Source organism: Anser anser, assembly GCF_964211835.1.
Source record: "Anser anser genome assembly, chromosome: 1".
NCBI lineage: Eukaryota > Metazoa > Chordata > Aves > Anseriformes > Anatidae > Anser > Anser anser.
The window spans coordinates 214,866,343-214,890,095 of NC_139720.1; the positions used below are offsets into that span (position 1 = coordinate 214,866,343).

The 23,753-nt window shown below is 69.1% G+C and overlaps 1 protein-coding gene across 1 annotated transcript in view; it reads right to left on the reverse strand.

Annotated features, from left to right (window-relative positions):
* ARAP1 (ArfGAP with RhoGAP domain, ankyrin repeat and PH domain 1) overlaps window positions 1-21,875 on the reverse strand; it is a 40,356-nt gene extending 18,481 nt beyond the window's left edge. The window contains exons 1-4 of the mRNA XM_083820502.1: window positions 21,737-21,875; window positions 12,250-12,366; window positions 8,865-9,561; window positions 710-864 (exon numbers count right to left, since the gene is read on the reverse strand). Coding sequence (XP_083676628.1) covers window positions 710-864; window positions 8,865-9,561; window positions 12,250-12,366; window positions 21,737-21,860 — 1,093 coding nt within the window. The 5' untranslated portion in view covers window positions 21,861-21,875. The remainder of the gene's footprint in view (window positions 1-709; window positions 865-8,864; window positions 9,562-12,249; window positions 12,367-21,736) is intronic.
* Window positions 21,876-23,753: the final 1,878 nt, after the last annotated feature.

The window sequence follows — 23,753 nt, forward strand, 5'->3', positions numbered from 1 at the left end:
CTCACGGGAGCGAGGGGAGCGTGCCCCGGCCGTGCCCCCAGCACACCAGCACCGTGGGCTTCCCCCACGCTCTGCCCTTGGCAAACAACCTCCAGGGTGACAATGGTGGCGTTATCAAGGGCTTGGGTAGCACCGGGGAAGGGCAAAGTCCAGCCGCGGGCAGCTCCCGGCACCGTCGCGACCCCTCGGCACTGCTCGGGGGGCAGCTTTGCCCCGGCCGGGAGCTGCCACGGGGGGGCCCAGGGCTCTCCCCGCAGCCCGTTTCTGTTCCCCTGCTCCTTTGCTCAGCTGGTTGAGGGAGGGGAGCAGCGTGCGGCCCCCCCGAGCCTCCTGCCGCTCGAGGTGGGAGCTGGGCCGCAGCGGGTGGCACCGCGGGGCAGGGGGAGAGCTGCTGGGGGCACAAATGGTGGCCGCATCCTGCTCCCGCCTGCCTTTTCCTCTTCTTCGTGTATCCATGCAGGTGACTCCTGAGCCCGTGCAAAGCTTTCGCTCCCCTCCTGGGAGAGGGCGCATCCAAACCCCAGCCCAGATGTTGTACCCCACAAAAATCCCCAGCCCAGACCCTGGGATGGGGATGGAGCAGGGAGGGAGCTGGGCAGGCTGGGCAGGACAGAGGGACAGAGGGACAGAGGGACCCACACCACGCCAGGTGGCCCAGAGGAGGATTTGGGACCGAGGAAGGGACAGCACTGGCCCCGCTCGTACTCACCGAACTCGGGCACGAAGGGACAGGAGGGCTTGGAGGGCGTCTGTGGCTGCGGGGCCGGCTGCGGCTTGGCACGGGGCAGCAGGGCCGGTGGGGACGGAGGGACACAAGGTTCCCTGTCGGGGATGGGGACGGGGATCTCCTCCTTGGCAGGAACGCTGCGGAGAGACAGGAGCAGGCGCTGCAGGACAGCACCGCGGGCATCCCACGGACCCTCCCGCACCCGCTTTTACCCAGGGGGACCCCAGAACAGAGCCCCTGTTACAGCACGGGTCGCACGCACCAACCCCATCCCCGATCTCCAAAACCCTCCCGTGGCAAAGGCCTCACCCCGCGCGGGTTATGGCGGCGCTTTTCTGGCCTGGAAGTATTTTCTGGCAGCCAGCCTCAAACCTCCCTCGCAGCTCAGGTTTCTTATCGGGCCCTCAGGGACACCAGGGGCCGCCTCCAGCCTTGAAACCCGGTCCCGTATCAGGTGTTTTTGTCCCCTGGGCTGGCGGGGGGCTGGGTCCCAGGGGACCCAGGGGACGCGGGTCCCAGGCTCACAGCACCCAGCTCTCTGCCTGGAGCCCCCAGAGCCCCCCGCCGAGCCGATTCTGGCCGCCCCTCGCCCGTCACCGCTGTTCTCCGCTCGCTTCCTGCCTCCCGAACTACTGCAGGTGGGCGGCGATAAATAAAGCCCTCCGCACCGTAGTGCTTCTGGGGGCAGGAAACTGGAGGAAGTTCCCGCTGGGTACAAAAATAAGAGGGACCTGATTGAGCGGCCCCGATGTGACGGAGGGGGCCGAGCGGGGAGGAGGCTCGGCACGGCCCCACAGCCCCACGGGGCGCTGAGCTCCGCCAGTGGCACAGGGGGTGCGCTCGGGGGGACCAGGAACGGGATTTTGTGCAAGAGCCACACGCCCAACACAGCGTGCAGCCCAACGGGGGTCCCGTTGGGCTGCTGTCCCACAGGGAATCGCAGCCCAAGCCCCATGCGTCGGAGCCAGCGAGGTGGAAAACTCGGCTCCAGACCCAGCGGGCTCTGGCGGCGGCGATGCCAACCCTCCGCAGCCCTACTCCTACTCCGCCTACTCCAGGGCATAGCCATGGCCACGGCCTCGCAGACCCCGGGCATTTGGGCAGTTTTAGCTTCCAGCCCCACTCCAAATCGCTCACCAAAGAGTTTTTTGGGGGAGCTGACAGCCCGTGCTGGAGACGGCTGGGTGCCCAAGGTGGGCGCTGCCGAGCCGCGGGTGCCGCTGGAGATGTTCCCGGCCCTGCACTGGGGCCACCGTCCCCATCCACGAGCCCTGCACCTCCCGCCTGCACTGCAGCCCCGAGCTGAGGCGTCTGGGCAGGATCCGGCCCCTCGAGCACCAAGTCCCAGCAGTTACACGGAGAAAGCTCAGCACCACCTGGGCTGCTCCCAGCACCCAGTGCGCCCTGGGGACGGCCACGCCAGGTCCCCAGGCTGCCCACGGATGCTTTGGCTTCTGTCTCCACCGAGGGTGCTCGGGAGCTTTCCCGGAGCCTCGGAGAGCAAACTTCTCCCTCGGCTGCCTCGCTGCGGGTCAGGCTGACCTCATTTCTCAGCAGCCATTGCCATGGGAACCAGCCACAACCATCCATACATTAGGGGAGCGGGGGCCAGCCCTCCCGCAGCTCCCAGTGCCACCGGCACCACCAGCCGGGGGCCGGCACCGAGAGGTGCAGGGACCCAGGGGCAGGGAGGTGACAGCGGGTTTGTCACAGGGCCCCCAGCAAGAGGGGGCCACCTGCGTGGCCTCCAGGCGCCCCGTGGGCCACATCGTGAGCCCCGATGCCAGCAGCGAGCTGATGGCCCCGAGGTCCCCAAACTGCCCAAGGTCCCCAAGCTGCCCCAAGGTCCCCAAACTGCCCCAAGGTCCCCAAGCCTCCCTGAGGCCCCCAGGCTGTCCCATTTCCTGTTGTTTCACAGCAAGACAGGCAAGGACAACCCTTGCCTCCTCACCAGGGACATCTCAGGAGGGCTCAGGAGGACGCCGTTCCTGTTGTCACCCGGTCCTGCGTGCCCGGCCCCCTGGGGCTCACGGGATGAGGCCAGCAGCGGGAAGCCACAGTGTCCTCAGGGCACTGATAACGTTTCAGTTCCCCAAAACACCGAGAGGCGAAGCTGCAAAAGCACCAGAGCTGCAAACACCCCAGGGCTCCTCAACCCCGAAAACTTCAGCAGCTCTTGCGGCCCCGCACGGGGAGCAGAGCGGGACCCCCAGCTCCGTGTGTGCCGCCCCGTGCCAGCACAGGCAGGGGGCACAGCCCAGAGCGCTGCCCCCTCCTCAGCCATCGCTCCCTGCCCTCCTCCATCCCCTGGGGATGAGGAGGTGACTTTCCCCATGGGTGCCCCCCAGCACAGCCCCTCTGTTCGCTCCTCTCAAGCCCCCCCAGCAGGAAGCAGGCGTGCCGAGGGTGATGGTGGTACCCAGGAGGGCTGGGGTGACAGTGGCACCCAGCGGGTCTGGGGGTGACAGTGACACCCAGGAGGGTTGGGGGTGACCTGGGGACCTGGCAGGCCTCAGGGGGGACACAGCGGGGGGGGGACGGAGCTGGCTGGAGGGCAGCAGCAGCACGGAGAAAACTGCAGCGCGACACTCGCTCTCGGCAGACCTGGAGCCCGCCGGGACCCCGAGGCTCAACCCGCCCCCCCCAGGTCTGGCCCCTCGGTGACTTTTGCAAAAAGTCCCCCCCATGTCCCTCCCACCCCCCCCCAGGGCTGTTTCTGTGGGGGTCGGTCGGGGAGGGTGTGGGTACGGCCCCGCAGCGGCCATGCCCTGCGGGAGGAAGTGCCGGGGACCACGGCGGCGCTGCCGGAAGAGGGGGAGCCGGGGCGGGCGGCTGCACCCCCAAAATGCCGGGCAGCGCAGCAGAGAGGGCCCCGGCGGGGCCTGGGGAGGCAGCAGGTCCTCCCCCCAGACCCATCCTGGGGACACCCCCCTGTCCTTCTGGAGGGGCTGTCCCCTCTCAGAGCCGTGGCTGCTGGGGACGGACCCGTGCGCTGGTGTCGCTGGCTGACGGCGAGAGGCAGCAGCCTGGACGCAGCACTCAGATGTGGTGGGAACCCCCACCCCGAGGTGGGGAGGCATCACCCAGGCGTGGGCAAACAGCCCCCCCCCAGCACGGACAAGCATCACCCGGCCGAGTGCACGCATTGCCCCGATGTGGACAAGCAGCACCCCGATGCGGAGGAGCATCACCCCGCCGCTTTGGGTCCGGGCAGTGTCCCCACACCCCTCGGGACCTCTGAGCTCACCAAGCTCACACAGCAGAGCGCAGAGCCCCAGCCGTGGGGCAGGGGAGGGCACAAGGGGCCGGGACCCAATGGTCCGAGCTGTGGGGCTCCCCACCAGCCAGCTCCAGGTCCACGGCACCCTGCTCCCCAGCCACCCCGCTCAGCCATCACCTCGGGGTCCCCATGCCCAAAACCCGCACGAGCTGCAGCTGGGGCTGTCTCCAGCTCCCCCAGCCCCGCTGCCATCGCCTCACCGGTGCTGAATGGACCCAGGGGGTGGGCAGGCACCCACTGACACCCGGCACGGGGCCAAACCCTGCCGTGCACATCCTCTATGGGTACCAAGCACCTGTGCATCCGCACCCTACTGTGCGTATCGTCCACGGGAACCACGCGTCACCGTATCCATGCCCTACTGCGTCTGTCCTCTGTAGGAAGCAGGCAGCAGCGTGCCCGTACCACCAGGAGCCAGGCGTGTACCTGAGCAGCCAAGCGTCGGTGCCGTTACACCACTCCCCGCAGCACTCAGCGGCAGCACGTCGCAGCCCCCGGGTACCCGGACACCACCGGAACCCGGCACCTCCCTGTCCTCGGCTCACCGCGTACCTCTGCTGTAGGAACCCAGCCCCACCACAGCCACTGCCTGCCGCGTACGCCCACCGCGGGAGCCGTGCACCGGGTTACACCTGTGAGAAAAAATCTCAGCGCCCTCCTGTGCACACCCACGGCAGCGGTCGGGCACCAGCACGTAAAGCGCACCCCCTGCAGCCGCGGGTAGCAGCGCGGACCCGGCCCGCTCCACACGCCCCCTGCACAGACACCCTGTGCACACAGTCACTGCTGTAACCACGCACCCGTGAAGTCCGCACAGATAATTTATACACGTGAAGACACGCACACTGCACGGGCATCGGTGTCCCGGGGAACAGCGATGGCCAGGAGCCGTCCCGATGCCCATGCTGGCACAAAACAGCTCCTGCCACCCTTCCTGGAGCCGCCGGCACGCTCAGGCTCCAGGCCACGGTGAGGACACGTCCCTGTCCATGTCCCCATCCCTGTCCCCGTCCTCTCCAGCGCCAGACACACCACCACCAGCTTGGCCCAGTGACTGGGAGCCAGGCCAGGCGCAGCAGTCCCCACGCAGGACCCGCTCCCACGGCTCGGGGTCCCCAGCGTGGCAGTGACCCTTAACGCCCACCCACGACTCGCTCCTGAGGCTTCTGGAGCCTCACCAACACCCAACGCCTCCAAAACCCTGCAGCAAGGAGTTCCCCAGCGCCTCCAGCAACCTCAGCATCTCCTGGTGCCACCCGGGTGGCCCCGGAGGGGAAGGGACGGGCGGAGAGAGGAGCGTGGCACCGCGGGGACGTGTCCCCACCTCCCGGGGCGCAGAGGAAGGAAATGTCCACGCAAGGAAAGCAAAACAAAAAGCAGAAGGCGACGCTGCCTCATGGCCCCGGGGGGTGTCAGCATGCACTCAGGCTCCGACCACCTCAGTGGTGACGTACGAAAAGGGTCACGACGCACAAAAAGGGTCACGACATGACGGCGTCCCCTGCCTGGCACTGGGGTCCTGCCCTGCAAACGGCTCCTCTCCGCCTGCCGGGGTGCACGAAGGCGCCGTGCCACGACTGTGCCGTGGCCAGCCCCGAGCCCCGGTGCCACCGCAGCACCCGGCGCACAGCACCCTCCCTCCTCCGCCCCCCTTCACCCCAGTCCCCAGGGCCGGAGGGGAACCGGGGCGGCTCAGGAAAACGCAAGAACGGCGCAAAAGAAGGTGAAATTCCCACTTTTGGAGAAGAGGAAACGCGTTCCCCATGCAAAATCCCCCGCCCTCCGCCACACTCGCCACGAAGGCTGCGCTTCGCCGTGCGTGGCGGTGGCACTGCCCCTACCTGGGCCGGCGGCTGGGGGGGGGTCCCAACAGGGCCAAATCCGGCGCGGCGGGGCGAGGCGATGCGGGGGAGTGGAGCTGGGCGCCCGCTCGGCCGCCCCCCGAGCACTTCCTGCTCGGCGCTCGCCGCGCACAAAAACTTCCTGAGCGACCCGAGGCGGCCGCGGCCGGCCCCAAACCCGCAGCCCCGAGGGCCTCGCTTCCTCCCGGCGGGGAGAATGGGTCTGGGGGGGCTGCGGGGACGGGGAGCGGGGTGGGGACACGGGATGGGGACATGGGATGGGGACGTGGGATGGGGACACGGGACAGGGAGAGAGGATGGGGAACGAGGAACAGGGATGGGAAGTGGGGATGGGGACACGGGATGGGGACATGGCACAGGGAGAGAGGATGGGGAATGGGGAACAGGGTTGGGGAGTGGGGATGGGGACACAGGATAGGGACATGGGATGGGAACATGGCACAGGGAGAGAGGATGGGGAACAGGGAACAGGGATGTGGAGTGGGGTTGGGGACACGGGATGGGGACACAGGATGGGGAGAGAGGATGGGGACAGGGGATGGGGACATGGCACAGGGAGAGAGGACGGGGAACAGGGAACAGGGATGGGGAGCGGGGATGGGGACATGGCACAGGGACATGGCATGGGGAATGGGGAACAGGGATGGGGAGTGGGGATGGGGACATGGGATGGGGACGTGGCACAAGGAGAGAGGATGGGGAAGGGGGAACAGGGATGGGGAGTGGGGATGGGGACACGGGATGGGGACGTGGCACAAGGAGAGAGGATGGGGAAGGGGGAACAGGGATGGGGACACGAGATGGGGACACGGGATGGGGAGTGGGGACAGGGGGCCACGGGAGCACCCCCAGCCTTGCCACCTCCACAGCCCCCAAAACCACAGCAAGCCCCGGTTCAGTCCTGAGCACACGGGGACCCCCCCCCAGCCCCCTCCCTGGCATTATTTCTGCAGGCCCCCCCCCATGCAACCCTCCTGAGGACAGGGACAGGACAGGTGCTGCCACCTGAGGCTGGAGAAATGGGGCCACCCAGGGGGGCTTTGCCTGCTGGGGGGGGGCTCACCAGCTGCAGGAGCACATTGGGCTGCGGGGGGGGGGCACACATGGCCTCCCCCAGCAGGGGACAGCAGGGGGACAGGGCAGCCCCCCGTCTTGGTCAGCATCTTGGCTGACATCGCCCCCCCTGCAAGCGCTGTGCTCAGCACCCAGCCCCGTACCCACGTGCTGCCCTGCAGGATTTTGGGGTGCACAAGCTCTGGTCGTGCCCGGGGGGGGGGAGAATCATGCCCGGGGGGGCGGTGGGGGGGGGGCAGCACACACATTTCCAGCCCGCTGCAGCAAAACCCGCTCAGCCTCAGCTCTGCAGCTGCACCGGGGCTGCTTTGGCTCGCGCCCGACGGCAGCGGGGAGGTGCTGCAGCTGGGGGGGGGGGGGGGAGGCACCGAGGGGGGGTTGGAGGGTGGGGGGGGACGTCCTCACACCCCGCACCCCCCCCCCGATGGCTGTGCAGGCTGCTGTCACCACACCGCAGCCGCTCTCATGTGACGGGGGCTGCGCGGCCGGCAGCTGCCTGCGGTCTGCAGGGCAGGATGAGCTCCTCGGCGCTCAGCGCCCGCACCGGGGCACGGGGTCCGTGCCGGGGGGGGGGGGGCCGCGGGGGGGGGGGCCTCCCGCACCCCGAGAGCTGGGGGAGAGCAAACGCACGGCCAGGACAAGGTGGCCGAGGGGACGGGGTGACAGCAGGGGCGGGGTGCCCGGGGTGACCCCGCGCCACCCCGTGCTCAGCACCACGTCCCCGCCGCCCGCCTGCGTGTGCCGGGGGGCGGGCACCGCTGGCACCGAGGGACAGGAAAATCCCAGACGGGGCACTTTCGGCCCCAAACTGCCCAGCCAAAGGGGCTGCCGGGGCAGAAAACCAAAAAAAAAAAAAAAATACGACAAAACAGCAAAATACAACTTTCAGCCCCAAAAACAGCATCAAGGGGAGAGCCGCGGAGCCCGGGGCGCACGGCGAGGTTTTGGCCCCCTCGGCACCCCCCCGGGGACTGGGACGGAGCTGGGGGTGTCCCAGCGGGTGTCCCCCCCCCGGTGGGGACAGTGACACTAGGGGGCACCAGTGTCCGGGACAAGAGCGGCCACGGGGTGCGGGGAGACCGGGGGGGTGAGATGGGGGTGGGAGGGTGGGGGGACCCCCAAGGGGGTGTGCTGGGGGTGTAGGAACCCGGGGGGGGGGTGCTGGGGGTATGGGGACCCCCCCAGAGGGATGTACTGAAGTTGTGGGACCCCCAAAAGGGCGTTGGGTTGTGGGGACCCCCAAGGGGGGGTGCTGGGGGTATGGGGACCCCCAGGGGGACATACTGGAGTTGTGGGACCCCTACGGGGATACGGGGGCGTAGGGACCCCCAAGGGGGTGTGCTGGGAGCAGGAGACCCCCAGGGGAATATATGGGAATTGTGGGACCCCCAGGGGGGTGAGGGTTGTGCTGGGGGCATGGGGACCCCCAGGGGGTTGTTCTGGGCGTACTGGGACCCCCAGGGGGACATACTGGAGTTGTGACACCCCGCAGGGAGATGTGGGGGTGTAGGGGCCCCCAAGGGGGTGTGCTGGGAGTATGGGGATCCCAAAGGGATGTACTGGAGTTGTGGGATGCCCAGGGGGATGCAGGGGGTGTAGGGACCCCCAAGGAGGTGTGCTGGGGGTGTGGGGATCCCCAGGGGGACGTACTGGAGTTGTGGGACCCCCGGGGGGTGAGGGTGGGAGGACCCCCAGAGGGTCGTGCTGCGGGCATGGGGACCCCCAGGGGGGTGCGCTGGGGATATTGGGACCCCCAGGGGGACGTACTGGAGTTACGGGACCTCCAGGGGGATACGGGGGTGTAGGGGGCCCCCCAAGGGGATGCGCTGGACCCTCCCCTCATGGAGACCCCACAGCTCGGGGCCCCCCAGGCCCAGCCTCCCCCCCCGACACCCGCCGCTCCCCGCTCCCAGCCCCGTACCTGCTGGCCTCGTGCTGGGACCCGGCCCTGGGGGGCAGCGCGGGCGGGCGGCTGGGCGCCGGGGGGGCCTTGAGGGACTGGCATTTGCCTTCCACCTGGTGACGCTTGGCCGGCAGAGGCGGCAGCGGGGGTCTCGCCCGGCTCTCGGCTTTGGGGGCTGGCAGAGGGGGCAGCTCCGGGGCCGGGCTGCAGGGAGGGGGCGGCTCGGGGCTGCTGGCAGCCGGCGAGAACTTAACGGGGGGCCGGCAGCCCACCCTGGGCGGGATGGGGGGCGGCAGCAGGGCGACGCTCGCGGCCCCCTCGGGCTCCAGCAGCGGCGGGCAGCGGGGGGGCTCCGTCGGGGCGGCGGTGCCAGCACCCTGGCGGAAGATGTGGCGCTTCATGGGCACCGGCTTCCTCGGGGGGGGCTCGGGCAGGGCGGCCTCGGCGAAGGCTTTTTGGACGCCCAGCAGGATGCGCTTGCGGTGGCCGGGCAGCAGCACGCCGAGGCGGGTGAGCCCCTCGTCCGTCAGCGCCCGGCAGTCCCAGACGGTGCGCAGCTCGCTGCGCTCGAAGGCGTCGGCGTACTGCTCCAGGTGCAGGGCCGCCAGCCAGGCGGCCACCGGGAGCCACCCCCCCTCCTCCTCCTCCATGACGGGGGTCCCGCGGCGCTCAGCGCATCTCCTCCGCCCGGCGGGGCTCAGCACGGCGTCGGGACCTGGGGGGGGGGAAAGGGACGGGGTGAGCGCAGGTTCCCCGCGTCGAGCAGGCTGAGTTTCGGGGGGGGGTCCCCTCGCCCCCCCCCAGCACCGCCCTCGTCCCCACCAATTTGGAGAGCAAATGGGGCTGCGGGTGAGCTGGGAATGGCACGGTGCCAGCCCAGGCACCTAAATGTAGGTGCCCCAGCGCTAATTAGGGCCACCCCCAGGGGCTTTAATTAGAGTCGCCATGGGGGCTCGCTGCGGAGAGCTGGGCACAGCGCGGCAGCGGGTGCTGGGGGTGCTGGTGGCACGGCCCGGTGCTGGACCCGCGCTGCCCGTGGGGTCCTCATGGCTGGGTCCCAGCAGACAGAGCCTGCAGAAGCCATCCGGACACGGTGGTGACAGTGCCAAGGGTGGCATGGCCGGGGGGGACACAGCAGGCTCTGGCTGGGGGAGCTGCTGGCTGCCCCCCCCCCACCTGCTCTTGCCATCCTCTCGCTCCTCTGCGTCCCTGCCGCAGGACAGAGGACACGCAGCCAGTGATGGGCTAATCGATAGGGTGCGGGGGTGATGTATAAATAGCGCCTGAGCCGCTGCAAGGCAGGCAGGCAGCCCGCTGAGGAGCCCCAAAATGCTGGGCGATGGTGTGGCCACGGCCCCCGGCACAGAGCCAGCTGGTGCACAAGCCAGGACAGGGGGACGCGGACAGACGGATGGGACCAGGAGGTCGCGTCTCCTCCCGAAACACCGGGCAAAACCTTCCCAGGGAAACGTGGTGCCGAGAGGAGCCGAGGTCCCCGCTGCCCTGGCAGGGCGCTGGTGGCCGTGGCTGTCCCCAGCTTGTCACCGTGCCCGCAGAGCCCCCGGCGCTTTATCTCACAGCCCAGGGGCTCGTGTGCTTGGCTGCGGGTTGTAAATCTGCCGGCGTGGGGAGCGAGCTTGTGGTTTTAGGAGCGGGGCCAGCTCCCGGCTTCTGACTGCAAGCACTCAGCTCCCTGCCTGGCTGCTCGCAGCTCTGGGTGGCGGCAGGGGGTCAGCCCCGTGTCACCCCCATGTCACCTCCCTGCTGCCCTGTGCCACCCCTGTGCCCTCCCCATGCCATCCCCATGCCACCCCTGTGCTTCCCCATGCCGGGGGCGCTGCAGGCTGCTGGGCTGAGCCTCTCCAGCCACCCAGCAGCACGGAGCAGGGCCGTGGCCGGTGCCCAGGACCTGACATGAGCTTGCCCCTATATCTGGGCCAGCCGATGGTTCCTCAGGGACTCAGCCCCCCCCCGGCACCGCAGTCCCAAGTCCTTCTCCTGCCCCGCTCCGGCCCTCGGCCCCTCTCCCACCTGCAGAGCCCGAAGTTGTCCCCAGCGGCAGAGGAGCCAGCACCAGCGGGTGTCACCGAGCCCACGGGGCGACGCTCGGGCACGGGAAGCCAAAGCCCTGGGGGCTCAGCACCCTGCAGCACTGCGCAGGGCACGGGCGGGGAGGGGAAGCAGGGCTCACCCTCAGCCTCAGCACCCCAGTTCCTGGTGGCTCCGGGCGGGAGGCTGAGCTCCCGCACCCATGAACTCTGATCCCGGCCACGCAGCGGGCTGGGAGTGCGACGGCCCCGCGGCCGTGCCGCTCGGCGCACAGCTCGGCCCCGGCTGCGTGCCAGCCAAGCGAGAGCTCCTCTTTTCCTGGGTGACCCGGATCTGCAAGCCTGGGAAGCGCGGCTGTGCCGGGGGAACGCGCGGTGAGCTCGCCCCCCGCTGCCCCCGAGGAGACCCAAAGCGTGCGGGGCAGCGGGGCAGCGGGACGTGGTGCTCAGCCTGCGGCACCGCAGGATGATGGGGGCCGGGCAGGCGAGGGGATGCCCCTGGCCGAGGGGTTTGCGCAGCTCAAACACCTCCGACAGGAGCTGCGGGGCCTGGGGCTGCCGGGAAGCTGCTGCTGCCCCCGTTCAGCCTCCTGCAGCAGCACCAGGGCTGGGACCCCCAGCACCATCCTGCACCCTGCGCCCGCAGCCCCCCGGCACCCCACCAGCAGCACCCACAGCACCTTTCAGAGCCGGCGCCGGTGCAGGGGGCTCCTTCCCGAGGAGGAGAGCAAAGCAGAGTGCTGAGCACCGCCGTGCAGAGTCCCCCTTATCTGCAGGAGCAGTGGTGACGGGAAATCCTGCCCCTGCCACCCCCCCTCGGCACACCAGACGCGGCCACAGCACGCCAGGCACGGGGCCACACGTCCCCAAGCGCCACCAGCGGAGCAGCGCCGGCGTCCCCGATTCCCCCGCCGCCCTGACCCCACACACATTTTATTTCGGGCTCGCTAGGAGCTCCTTCTGCCCTGCTCAACAAGAGCCAGAGGATTTCCTGCTGCTATAAATACGCTGGTCGCGAAATCTGGCCCTCGGAGTCACATTTTTTTCTGACTCATGCTCCTCCGACCCCCGTGGTTCCGGCAGCTCAGCTGCTGCTGCTCCTCCCCGACGTGGTGCCGTGCACAGTGCGCACAGAGAGGCACATTTACGGGGTGCGGAGCGAGCAGTGGGCCCGGGGCAGACCCTCCACAACCCCCCAGATATTTTTAGGGTGCACGACCAGCAATAAACCCCCCCCAGAAGCACAAACCCCGTCAGCCCCGCGGGGAGCTGCGCAGGGATGCGCGCACAGCCGGGCACTTTCCCTCTCACGCCCCCGGCGCTAAAAAAAAAAGAAAAAAAAAAAAAAAAGCCACCTGGCTTTAAAAATAGGCGAGTGACGCCGCGCGGTGACACTGCTGTCACAGGACGTCCGGCGCTGCCTCTGCGCACGCGGGCTCGTCCCCCGGCTGCTCCCTGCCCCAGTCCGGGCCCTGCAGAGGAAAAGCAGAAGGAAACGCAGCGCTGCCGCCGTCCCGTCCCCTCTCTGCCACCTTTTGCAGAAAAAAAAAAAAAAAAAAAGCCCTGAAAACCCATTTTCTGGTCCTCGCCGGGCTCCTTGGGGCCACGAAAGCGCAGCCCCGAGCACAAAGCTCTGAGCCCCGTGGCACAGCGGGGGGCACGGGGAGGACCCTGGGTTCCAGGAGCATTTGGAGAGAAAAGCAAAGCCCTGGTGGCTCCCCCGGCTCAGGGTGAGACCCCTGACCCAGCCCATCTGCAGCGCCCTGCTAGAGCACCTGGGGGGGGGTAATACCGCGAAAAGGGGGGATTTGGGGAGCGCACAAGCAGCACTCCTGGCACAGAGAAGCCCTGGGGGCAGACCCGCTCAGGACCACCCCTCCCTTGCCGTTCGGTTTGCTGCTGGCCCAGGGCTGGACCCCGCTGGACAGGTCTGGACCCCGCACACCCCCTTCCCCATCCTGAGCCCTGTCCCCAGCAATGCCCGGGAGGGTGCAGGGATGGATCCTGGCTCCAGCGGGGCTGCAGGCCTGTGCCGCACCACTCTGAGCCTGCCCAGCGCAGCGATGCCACGCAGCTTGCTGCCTCGGGGGAGCACGAGGGGTTTGGAGAAGCTCCCCCGGTGCATTTTGCAGTGCGCAGTCCCAACATGGATAATGTCACCCCACGCAGGGACGAGAAGGAGCCACCAGGAGCGACGGGCACCGGGCTGGGAGCACCTGGAGCTGGGGGTGAGGCGGTGCTGGGGGCAGCCCGGCAGGACGGAGGGCACTGCAGCGGGGCTGTCGCACCGAGGTGGCACCACGGCACCACCCCATCAGCTCCCCGAGGGACCTGCGGGCCCTGCCCCTTGGGCTGGAGTCGCCTTCGCTCTTTAGCACTTCGCCCCGGCACGTGTCAGCCGCGTAAATCATTCATCAGCCCCTCGCCGGCTCTCCTCCTTGGGCCATTAATCATTTAACCTCCACCCGAAAGGAGACGAGGAAATTCCAGAAAGAGGAGAGCCGCTGGAAACAACCCGGGCTGCTGCAACCTGAGGAGCGGCGCCCAGCTCCCAGCTCGCTCCCCGCACCCCCCCGTCCCCTTTTTGGGGACACGGTTTCTGGTGGCACGGCCCCAGAAGATGCACGGAGCAGCTCCGGCCTCCAGGGCTGGGCAAGGAGGGAGCACCCCCCCCCCCCCCCCCCCCGCTCCCAGCACCCAGATCCCCCCCCCGTGCTTCCCGGCCACATTCCTCCCGCGATTATTTTGTAAGGGACTTAGCGGCTGCGGGAGCCTCGTGCCTGGGGCTGCGGGCACGGCCTCTGAGCCAGGAGGACGGAGCCCGGACCCCAGAACGGCTGGGAACAGACCCCCCCAGCCCCAGCACCGGCTTCATCCCCCTGCCGTGCCTCAGTTTCCCCATGCTGTGGACGCAGAACTCGCTGCAGGGGACACAGCTGCTTCTCTGTGTGCTCCCCACCCACCCCATATCCTCACGGACCTGGCCTGCTTGCACCCAAATTAACAGAGATATTTGGATGTTTTTTTACCCCCGGCCACCTGCATGCAGCTCCCAGGCAGGGCTCCCACCAGGGCCCCCATCCGCCCCGACCTGTGCGCCAGCACCCCCCTGTCCCAGCCCCTGGGGGGGGTCACCCTGCTCCCAGGGTCCTTGGGAGAGCCCCCAGAAGACCCCCACCGAGGCAGCTTGTGCCCGCCATCCCCTCGGGGGGGTGCTGCCTGCTCCAAGCTGCCGCCCGATATTTCACCACCCTGCACCGTGCCGCAGCGGGGGGGGGACATGGTGCCAGATGGGGGTCCCCGTACCCCACAACGGCCCCAACAGCCTGGGAAGCCGTGGCCAGGGGAGCTGCCAGCACAGCCACGTGAGCGATCGCCATCACCACCACATGAGCCAGGAGGACCCGTTCAGCATGCGAACGCCCCCCGCGCCCCCAGCCCCCAGCCCCAGCGGGTCGGCAGGGCCGGCTCACCCGCTGTTCCCTCTCCAGCCCGATTTACCCCAAAAGCAACTGCATGTCCAGGGCAGACGGAGTGAAGCAGGAGAACCGAGGTGCCCTCCCCCCTGTGTGCCCCCCAGCCCAGCGGGAGAGCTCCTCCCGGACCCACCGTGGCGGTGGGCTCTGCGCCGGGTACAGCACCGTGTGGGAACCCCAGTACGCACCGCCAGAAACCCAGCACCCCGACTGCAGCCCCCCCCGGCCCCCCCCTGTGCCGTGCTGCCGGTGCTGGGGTCACCCAGGGGGGGACAGAGGCTTGGCCAGGGCTGGTGGCAGCGCTGCTGCTGGCTGCCACCCCCGGGGCAGCACCATGGGAGCAGGAGCGGGAGCCCTTGGGCGTGAAGCGCTCGGCGGACCGGTCTGATTCAGGTCCCGATTCCTCTTTCAGCATCTGCAGTCCGACAGGCAGGGCAGGCAGGCAGGCAGACAGACAGACAGACAGGCAGACCCCGCCGGCACACCCAGGTTCCCGTTCCCATGCCCTCGGGCTCTGTAGGTGGGAGGGAAGCGGGCGAAGCGCGGTACCTGGGCTCAGCTTCGGGACGTGGGTGGGGAGAGTGCTGCCAGCCCGCAGCCCATGCCCGGCTCCGTGCCGCGCTCCAGGCTCTGCGCAGGGCTTTCTGCCTTGCCGGGGACTTCCTCAAAATGCCTCCTCGGAGATCAGGAACTTGCAGAAAGAGCAAGGCGCCCGTTAAAAGCCCCGCATGCATGGGAACGTGTTGCAATAACCGCTGCTAGAGCGGCTGCAAGAGGCCGCGGGGTGAGCGCGGCCCCTGCTATCTCAGCAGGACAGCGAAGCGCCTCCGACCGCAGCCGCCGCGGGACCCGCGCAGAGGAAATCAGGCCACGGGGCCGGGGGCGCCGGCGGCACCCGGTGAGCCCAGGGCTCGCAGCAGGGACCCGGGCTCCAAGGAGGGGATGGTTCGGGGACGGAGGGACGAGCAGAGCCCGGCCAGGGCAGGGCTGCCACGTCCCCTCCACCAGGACCCCACCCCGGTGGCTGCAAGGGCGGAGGCGCGAAGCCCCACGGAAGCAGGCGGCCAACGCAAGGGGATTTCAGCCTCTCACAAAGAGGAGCAGCCCGGGGAGGGCCTGGCCAGCTCGGGGCTCGCACCCAGTGTGCAGCAAGCCCCCACCCTGCACGCCACGGGGGTCCCAGCGGGCACCGGGGACACGCAGCCGGGTGGCGGGGAAGGACCAGTGGGAACTGGGTGCCGCAGGGTGCCCCGCGCCAAATTGGGCAACCAAGCCACCGCACCAAGGCTATTTTTACCTCTTCCTGCCTAAACGGAGCAAGGATCCTCAGCAGGACCTGGGCTGCGCCCAGGCTGAGGTCCCCGAAGTCCCCGCAGAACCCAGGCGGGCGGCTGGGAGCGAGGCTTCAGGCGGCACGACCGAGCCGCTCCCAGCCGGGAGCGGGAAGCTCCTGCATCCTCCCACCGAAACCTGCCCCCGCAAATCCCTGGCGAGCAGAAAACATCCAAAAAAGCAGAAGCAGGGGCCTGGGATCGCAGACAGCCCTGGCTCCCAGACGCACCGCAGCCCCAAAATCTCCCATGGGAATGGCTCCAGCGTTTCACTGCTGCCGAGTCAAATTAGCTCGGCGGCAGCAAGGGTTTCACTTTGAGAAGGTGAATCTGTTTCATTTTCAAGATTTCGCGGCGGAGGGCAAGCCAGTAAACACAGCATGCAAATAACTTTCAAACGCTCCAGGCCCTAGGCAGCGTTCTGATATCAAGTTGTGTCTTGCCAAGTCAGCAAAACCCGGGGGTGGAAAAGGTTCCTCAGAGCCCCTCCTGCTGCCAGCGATCGCAATCTCAAAGTGCTCCTCGCTGAAGCAGCCCGCGCGGTGCCAGAGCCTCGCGGCAGGCTTTTGGTGCCGCCTTTCAGCTCCTCCGCACCTCTCCTCCCTCCGGGGGTGTCACCGGGCTGCCAAACCGCGCGTGGTGGGAACCTCCTGGAGGTGGCTGGGCACGGCACGGCGGCTGTGCATGGCACGGCGGGTGTGCATGGCACGGCGGGTGTGCACGCACCATGGGTGTGCACGGCAGGGCGGGTGTGCACGGACAATCAGGGTGTGCATGGTGGTGAGGGTGTGCACAATCAGGGTGTGCACGGTGGTGAAGGTGTGCAAGGACCCCCTCAACCGGGACACCCTCACTTGGGTGCGCAATCGGGGTGTGCATGGATGATGGGGGTGTGCATGGCACTGCAGGTGTGCACGGACAACCAGGGGGGTGCACGGACAATCGGGGTGTGCACAGCAGGGCGGGTGCGCACAGACAATTAGGGTGTGCCCAGTGGTGAGGGTGTGCAAGGAGAATTGGGGTGCACAGGGATGATCGGGGAGCTCATGGCAGTGTGGGTGCGCAGGGCACTGCGGGTGTGCCGGGATAATCAGCGTGTGCATGGCACTCGGGGGCTCCAGGCCCCATCAGCAGCACCCACGAAGCGGGAGGAAGGTGACGAGGAGGGCACGGGGCACCCTGAGAGGCCCCCTGCTGAGTTCCCCCTCGCAGTGACGGTGCCGTGGGGCCGTCATCCCGCAGCTGGAAGTAAAACCTGGGAAGGTGAAGCGTGCCCTGGGCTGCAGCACAAACGGGGAAACGCGCAGCCCCTGCCTCCCCCGCGGCCCCAAAGCACTCCTTCCTCCTGCCGTGCACCAACGGGCCGGATCCGGAGCCGGCCGTGCCCAGGCATCCTTCCCCACGGATGCGGCCCTCGGCCCCAGGAGGTATTTGCCCCGCAGGAGACGTGGCGGGGAGCGGGCGGGTAAGGCAGGTGGGGCACCATTTGGGGTCTCCCCCCTTGTATTCGCCATCAAAGCAGTCCCTGGGGGAAATTTCCTGGCCTTTCTCCTCTGCCCTGGTCCCTTCCTGGCCTCGAGGCTGAGGCACCAGGTGTAAGCACCGCCACTGTGTCTCGGGGTTAATTCCTCCCCCTGCCTCACCACAGCTCTGAGCAGCCCCCAGCTCCGCGCAGGGCCTGTCTCGTGCAGGGCTTGCACCACAGCCGCAGCACACGGACACCCTACGGGGCACCCCGCTCCCTGCTCCTCTCCCAGCCCTCCCCAGGGGCTCGGGGACTGAAATGAGGGCAGAAAATCAGCGCTGCTTCGTTTTTCACGTGCCAAACGCGGGGCAGCGCGCTCTTTGCAGGGGCTGCTGCTGCTGACGCCCCCCTTCCCAGGACCTCGCTGCAAGGCAGAAGACGAGGCTCACCTCCAGCCACCGGCCTCCCCTCCCCGGTCAGCGCTCACGGACCCCCCCCTCACAGGGGGAATGAAGCACCCTGGAAGCACAGGGCAAGCAGCACCAGGCTTCGAGCGAGCTTAAATACTGGATGGCCGAGCTGGGCCCGGAGAGGGCAGGGAGCGCGGCTCGCTGCGGGGACCCTCGGGGGGCTGCACACCCCAGGGGATGGGGGGCAGCGCGGTCCCAGCTGGCTCCCAGGGCCCCCTCCAGCCCCGTTACCTCGTGGGCAGACACCTTCCCCCACAGGTGCCTGACACACTTTCTGCCTCCTGCAAAAATAGGTCAGGAAACCGGGCCCCGTCCCGCCGGGTCCCAGCGCGGGGCGGCGATGCCACGAGGGGGCTGCACCCCAAAAATCGCTGCCTGGGGCGGGGGACACGGCACGGCACTGGGTGCCACCCGCAGCCACGGCACCGGAGGATGCCTGTCCCCATCAGGGGAAGCCCCTGCCACCAGGACCCCTCAAATGGGGCCGGGTTTGGGGCATGGGATGCCTCCCTCGGGATGCCCCGCTGCCCGCTGTGCTCCCATCCTGCTGCTCCCAGGGGGCACCGACCTGCCTGTGGTGGCCCCGCAGGGTGCTGCTGCCGTCGGGGGGGACCCAGCACCTCCTCCCCTGCAGGCCTCATGCACCCCATGCACACAGCACCGCCGCTGCTGCACGAAACCCGCTGGGACCCGGCTTCGCCTCCCCGTGAGCGGGAAGTGAAAGCTGTCGGTGAGCGGCCCCAGGCAGCTGCACCGGGACCCCTGGCTGCCCTCCGCCTCCTCCTCCTCCTCCTCCTCCTCCTCCTCCTCCATCTCCTTCTCCTCCTCCTCCGCGCAGTCCAGGGCCCCCGTCCCAAACTGTGTGCCCCTAAATGGTGAGCTCCGTGGGGTGCAGCAGCACCACACCCCTGTGCCAGAAAACCCTGTCCCCAAGGCACCCCTGTCCCCAAGACACCCCTGTCCCCAAGACACCCCTGTCCCCGAGCCACCTCTATCCCCAAGCCACCCTTGTCCCCGAGCCACCCCTACCCCAAACCACCCCCTGCCCCACGCCACCCCCGTGCAGCCCATCAGCAGGGACAGGCACCGAGCCCCACCGTGCCGGCTGGCACCGGGGACGCCCCCTTTCCCCCCCACAACCACACACACCAGCTTCGCAAAACCCTCTGTGCGCGGCACCGCCTCACCTGCAGCTTTGGGGTGTCCGAGGGCCGCCCCCCGAGCACCCCCGGGGGGGGCGGCATCGCCAGCCCCCCAGCGCTGCGCTCGCAGGGAGGGGATGCGGGGCGCGGGCACTGCGGGGTGGCACGGCGGCGCTTCCGAGCCTGCCCCAGCTGGGCGGGAAGCCCCGAGGTATTTTTAGAGCATTTTTTTTTTTCTCCCTTCAAGCGTGACGCTCGCGGTGTGCCGCAGGAGGTCGGAGCCCTCACACCCTGCAGGCCCGCCTGCAGACCGAGCCGGGGGGGGTGCCTGGATCTGAGGTGCCCCCTGCATCGCCAAGAGGGGTCGAAGCTGCCCTCCAGCACCATGCGAGCCCACGGGAGCATCCGGAGGCTTCGTGCACCCTGTAGGGGAGGAGGAGGAGGAGGAGGAGGAGGGCTGGGGTTCAGCACCACTCCCCTGTTCCCTGCGCAAAGCCCCGGAGCACTTTCTGTCCTGCTGACCCCATTTTCCAGCGGCACGGGTTTCTGGCTAAGCGCACGGCCACGTGCGTTTTCGGATGGGGAGCTCGTGGGCCTCGTACCTTGCGATGCAAAGACCCCTCCCAGAGCCAGGGAACGAGGCGTGACCGGTAAGTGAGGAGCAGTGCCCAGCAGCTCCAGCCAGCAGGGACCTGCTGCTCCCCAGCAGCAGGCTCAGGACCCACCGGGGCACCAGGGACCGATGGCCACGGACGCAGCTGGGGCAGCCATGGGGCGGGCAGAGCGGTGCTACGGGACCGGGCTGAGATGCTGTGGGGCAGGAGCAGGGCAGGCATCCCACAGCAGGGCGTAGCAGCAGACCCCATAGCTCAGCACCACCGGGGACACCCCCCCGGGGTCCCACCTCGCCACCCCAGAGCCCCCCGGCCCTGCGGGGGCAGAGCCCGGCACCTCCTGCGCCCAGCAGCACAGAGGCAGTGCCGCGGTGTTGCAAAGGGCTGCAGGCGATGGGTCACATCCTGGCCACCCCCCCCGAAGGATTTCACCTTCTGCTACGGGGTTTTATAGCTCTTTCTGAACCAGTCCCACACGTTCGAAGCACTGAGAACGGGACATGCATCACCTCCCGTCACCTGCCCTAAACCGCCCCGGGATCGCAGGAGCCACCCGCGGCACGCTGCGACAGCACGAGCAGCCCTCCGAGTTCACCGAGCGGGACTTTCTTTGCCTGGAGGCACAGACGCACACCGTGCACGGCGTTGCTCCTGTTTTGGGGACCTCTCTGCCCACGGAGAGGAGCCGAGAGCCACCGGAGCCCGGCACCGGCCACCCCCACTCCCCGCAGACCCCCCTGCGGTGCCCGGGGAGGTTTCCCAGGTCCTGCCTGCTTTGGGGGGCTGGCAGAGACATCCACGGGGCAGGGAGGGATCCCGAAATCCTACACTGCCATAAATCACCCATCCCTGGTGCGCTCTGCTCCCATAACAGCTCCGGGCAGCCTGGCACAAAGGGTCCCGATGTGGGTCCCTGGGGTGCAGCGAGGCGCAGGGACACCCCCAGCCCGCCCAGCCAGGGGGATCCGCCTCCCCGCACACAAATCAACGCAAGCAGAGAGCAGACGAACACCCCCTGAAATCATGGCCACCGGGGGCACCTCTGGCTGCGCCCCCCCCAAACCGCAGACGGGTCAAGAGCCCCGTCCCGGCGCCGTCCTCCTGCCACCAGCACCACCAGGACGGAGCCCGGGGGACATCCCTCGCCCATCAGAGGAGCCGCAGCAGAGCCAGGCACGCGCTGCCTGCAGCTCCCCGACCGCTGCATGAGCACGGCAGCGCCTTCGGAGGTGACCCGGGGCCGGTGAACACCGCCAGCTGGCACCGCACCCCTGCGGCGACACCAAACCCCCCCCCACCCCGGCAGCGAGGGTCCCCCCTTGTGGGGACGCCCCCCAGCCCCACACCCCCAAGCATCTCCCCGCTGGCACTGGGAGGGGGCAGAAGGGCGAAGCCCCGTGCTTGCCACCCCAGTGACCCCGCAGGGCGATGCAGCAGCACCGTGCCCTGCGCCCCGGGGCCGTGCGGGAGGCCCCGCAGCCCGGCGAGGAGCAGGGGCAGCGGGGCAAGGCGCCCGGCCCCGCGGCCTTTGCGCTCTGCCTGCTGCGATCGGCGCTGCGCGGGCGCTGCTGGCAGGGGTCCGGCCGAGCCGCAGCTGCCGACTTTGTCTGGCTGTGAATCGGGACGCGCCGAGCGGTTTCCCGGAGGGAAAACAAATCTGCCAGCCGGGGCTCTCGCTCTGCGCCGCGTTCAGCCCTCCGCCGCCGGCCCGCTGCCCCGCACCGTGTCCCCCCCGCAACCCCGAGCCCCTGCCCCGCTGGGAGCTCCCTGCTGGGTGCTCAGCACCGGCAGGATGGGAACCGGGCTCTCGCGGGGCCGCCCCTGCCCGATTTGGGCCCTGAGGGTGCCCAGGCAGGGGCACGGCCTGGGTGGGGATTCCCACAAAGCGGCGTTGGGGGACCCGTGGTGGCAGGAGGGCAGGGGGGTAAACGGGGCGCTGCTGCTGCTGCGTCCCCCCTGCCGGGGGGTGGCCGGGGATGAAGAGGGGCACGGCACGGCCAGAGCCCACGGGAGGCTGGGGCTGAGCTGGGAGGTGCTGGGGCTGAGCTGGGATGGGCTGGGATGCCTCCAGCTGGGGACACAGCCCCGCAGTTTCCAAGCTGAGCACCTTTGGAGCACGAATGCAACCCGTTCCCCCCCCTACCTGCCCCTCCAGCAGCTCACCCAACCCCCAGCTCGGCACGGTGCGAGAAGCAGAGGCAGCAGCAGCGGCAGCAGCAGCAGCAGCACGCGGGGCAGCGCAGGACGAGCAGGGCCAAAGCTTGGGGTGCAGGGGGTGGGGGCACTGCCCAGCACCCCGGGCGGAGGCGCAGGGAGCCAAGCACAGCGAGGGGCACCCCGGTACCTCTGTCTGCCGGCAGCCGCTGGGGCTTCGCTGCAGATGCCGCCGCAGGTCGCGGAGCCGAGGCAGGCGCAGCAGCTCCGCCAGGCCCGGGCTTGTTCCCCACTCGCAGCCTTGGCTGCCTCATGGAAACGGGAGCCGAGGGGAAAACCGCAGGGACTTTCCCAAAAAAAAAAAAAAAAAAAAGGGCCGGTTTGTTGTATTTCTTTTTTTTTCCCCTGCCCACCCAGTTCTCTTCTCAAGGCCTCGGCAAGGGGAAAAAATGAAGCGCGGTGGCTTGGGGCCGCAGTGCGCGGGAACACCCGCCCGGTGCCGGGGTCCCCAGCCTGGCACCGGGATCCTCCCTCCCGGGGCCGGATCCTGCGCAGGGGGCTCGAGGGGGGTCCCCCAGCCCCTCGCCCCCAAGCAGCAGCCGCGGTCCCCTCCCCGTGGCCGCTCGCCGTCTCGGTGCCAGCGGCGCTCGCAGCAGAGGCGGTCGGAGGGGCGCGGGCGGACAATGCCCCTTTCATCCCGCGGGGCGGCTCGGGGACGGGGACGGGGACACGCTCGCTGCCGGCTGCCTTGGCCCCACGCCGGCCCCACGGCCCCTCTTGCTGCCTCGTGCACGGCAGCACCACGAGCCGGCAGCAAGGCTGGGTGCCCGCCTCGGGGGGATGAGCCCCCACGGGTGCCCAGGCCAGGGGGTGCCCGACCCCTCCCCAAAAAGCGCCTCAGCTCCATGCATCCCCGTGCCCTCAGCATCCCGACCCCCTGCGTGCAGCAGTCGCTGCAGGATGCGCTCCCCAAGCCTTCGGCCGAGGAGGAGGAGGAGGAGGAGGAGGGGGAGGTTGTGGCCTTACCCGGCTGCTGAAGGGCACCCTAAAAGCGCAGGGTGCGCACCCCTGCCAAGCCCAAGCCCCGGAGACCTCCCGGCAGCAGCGGGGGCTCACCAAAGCCTCCTGAGCCAGTGGTGGGACCGAAACCAATCTCATGCCACGAGCGAGCCTCCATGAGCAGCCCTCGTGTGCCCTGTCCCGGCCGGTTTGTGTCCCCGCATCCTACCTGCGCACCCGAAGGCCCCGGCCCCGTGGTGCTGCCGGCACCCGGCCACGCTCCGAAGCATCCTCTGCTCCCCAGGGAGCCGCTACTCCTCACGGCCCCCCCAGCACCAGGTCCCTGGGAGCACCAAGAGGCAAATGACCCCAAAAACACCTCCGAGGGGCTCTGTGTGTCCCCCCCCCCGCCCCGTGCCACCCACAGCCCGCCCTCAGCCCCGCTTTCGCTCCGCTCTTGCCCCGCGCAGGGGTGGAGCGGTGCCCGCTCCCGTTTTAATTGGGTCCTATTTTTAATGCCGCTTTTAATGAGCGCCGGGAGAGGCGAGGGGGAGGCCGGGGAGGACGCAGCGGTCGCAGTTACGGGCGGCAGCAGCAGCGGGTGCCCGGTGCCCGGCCCGGGCTCACGCGGGGCTCACGGGGTGCAGCGGCCGCAGGCTGGGGGGGGGACGTCGCAGCGCCTGTCCCCAGCCCGTGCCGCAGGGACCCAAAAGGCTGCGTTGTCCCTCTGGGCGAGCCCCTGCCCCCCCCCAAGGGGCGCCGGGGCAGTGGCACGGGCGAAGGGCAGCGGTGGGGGCCGGAGCATCTCCCCCCCGAGCCCCCCCCAAGTCCCCCCCCACCTCGGCCGAGCCGGGAGCGCTCACCCCACACCTTTTTGCAGCAGCTTTCTTTTTGCTTTTTTTTTTTTTTTTTTTTTTTTGCTGTTTTGGGGCAATTTCGCAGCCTGGAGCGGGAGGGACGGGGCCGTGTTTGCGTGCCCCCCCCCAAAAAAACACCACCGGCGAACGGGACGGGCTCGGCGCCCCCTTCCCCCCCCCAACCCCCCCCCCCCCGGGCACCCGAACGCCGCCGCCCCGCGGCCCGGGGGGGCCGGAGCTGGCCCCGGGGGCCGCCCCCCCCCGCACGAAGTTGGCCAGGAAGTGACCGGGCCGGGGGGGGGCGGGCAGTGCCCTGCGGACCCCCCCGTCCCTGGGCAGCGAGGGGTCCCC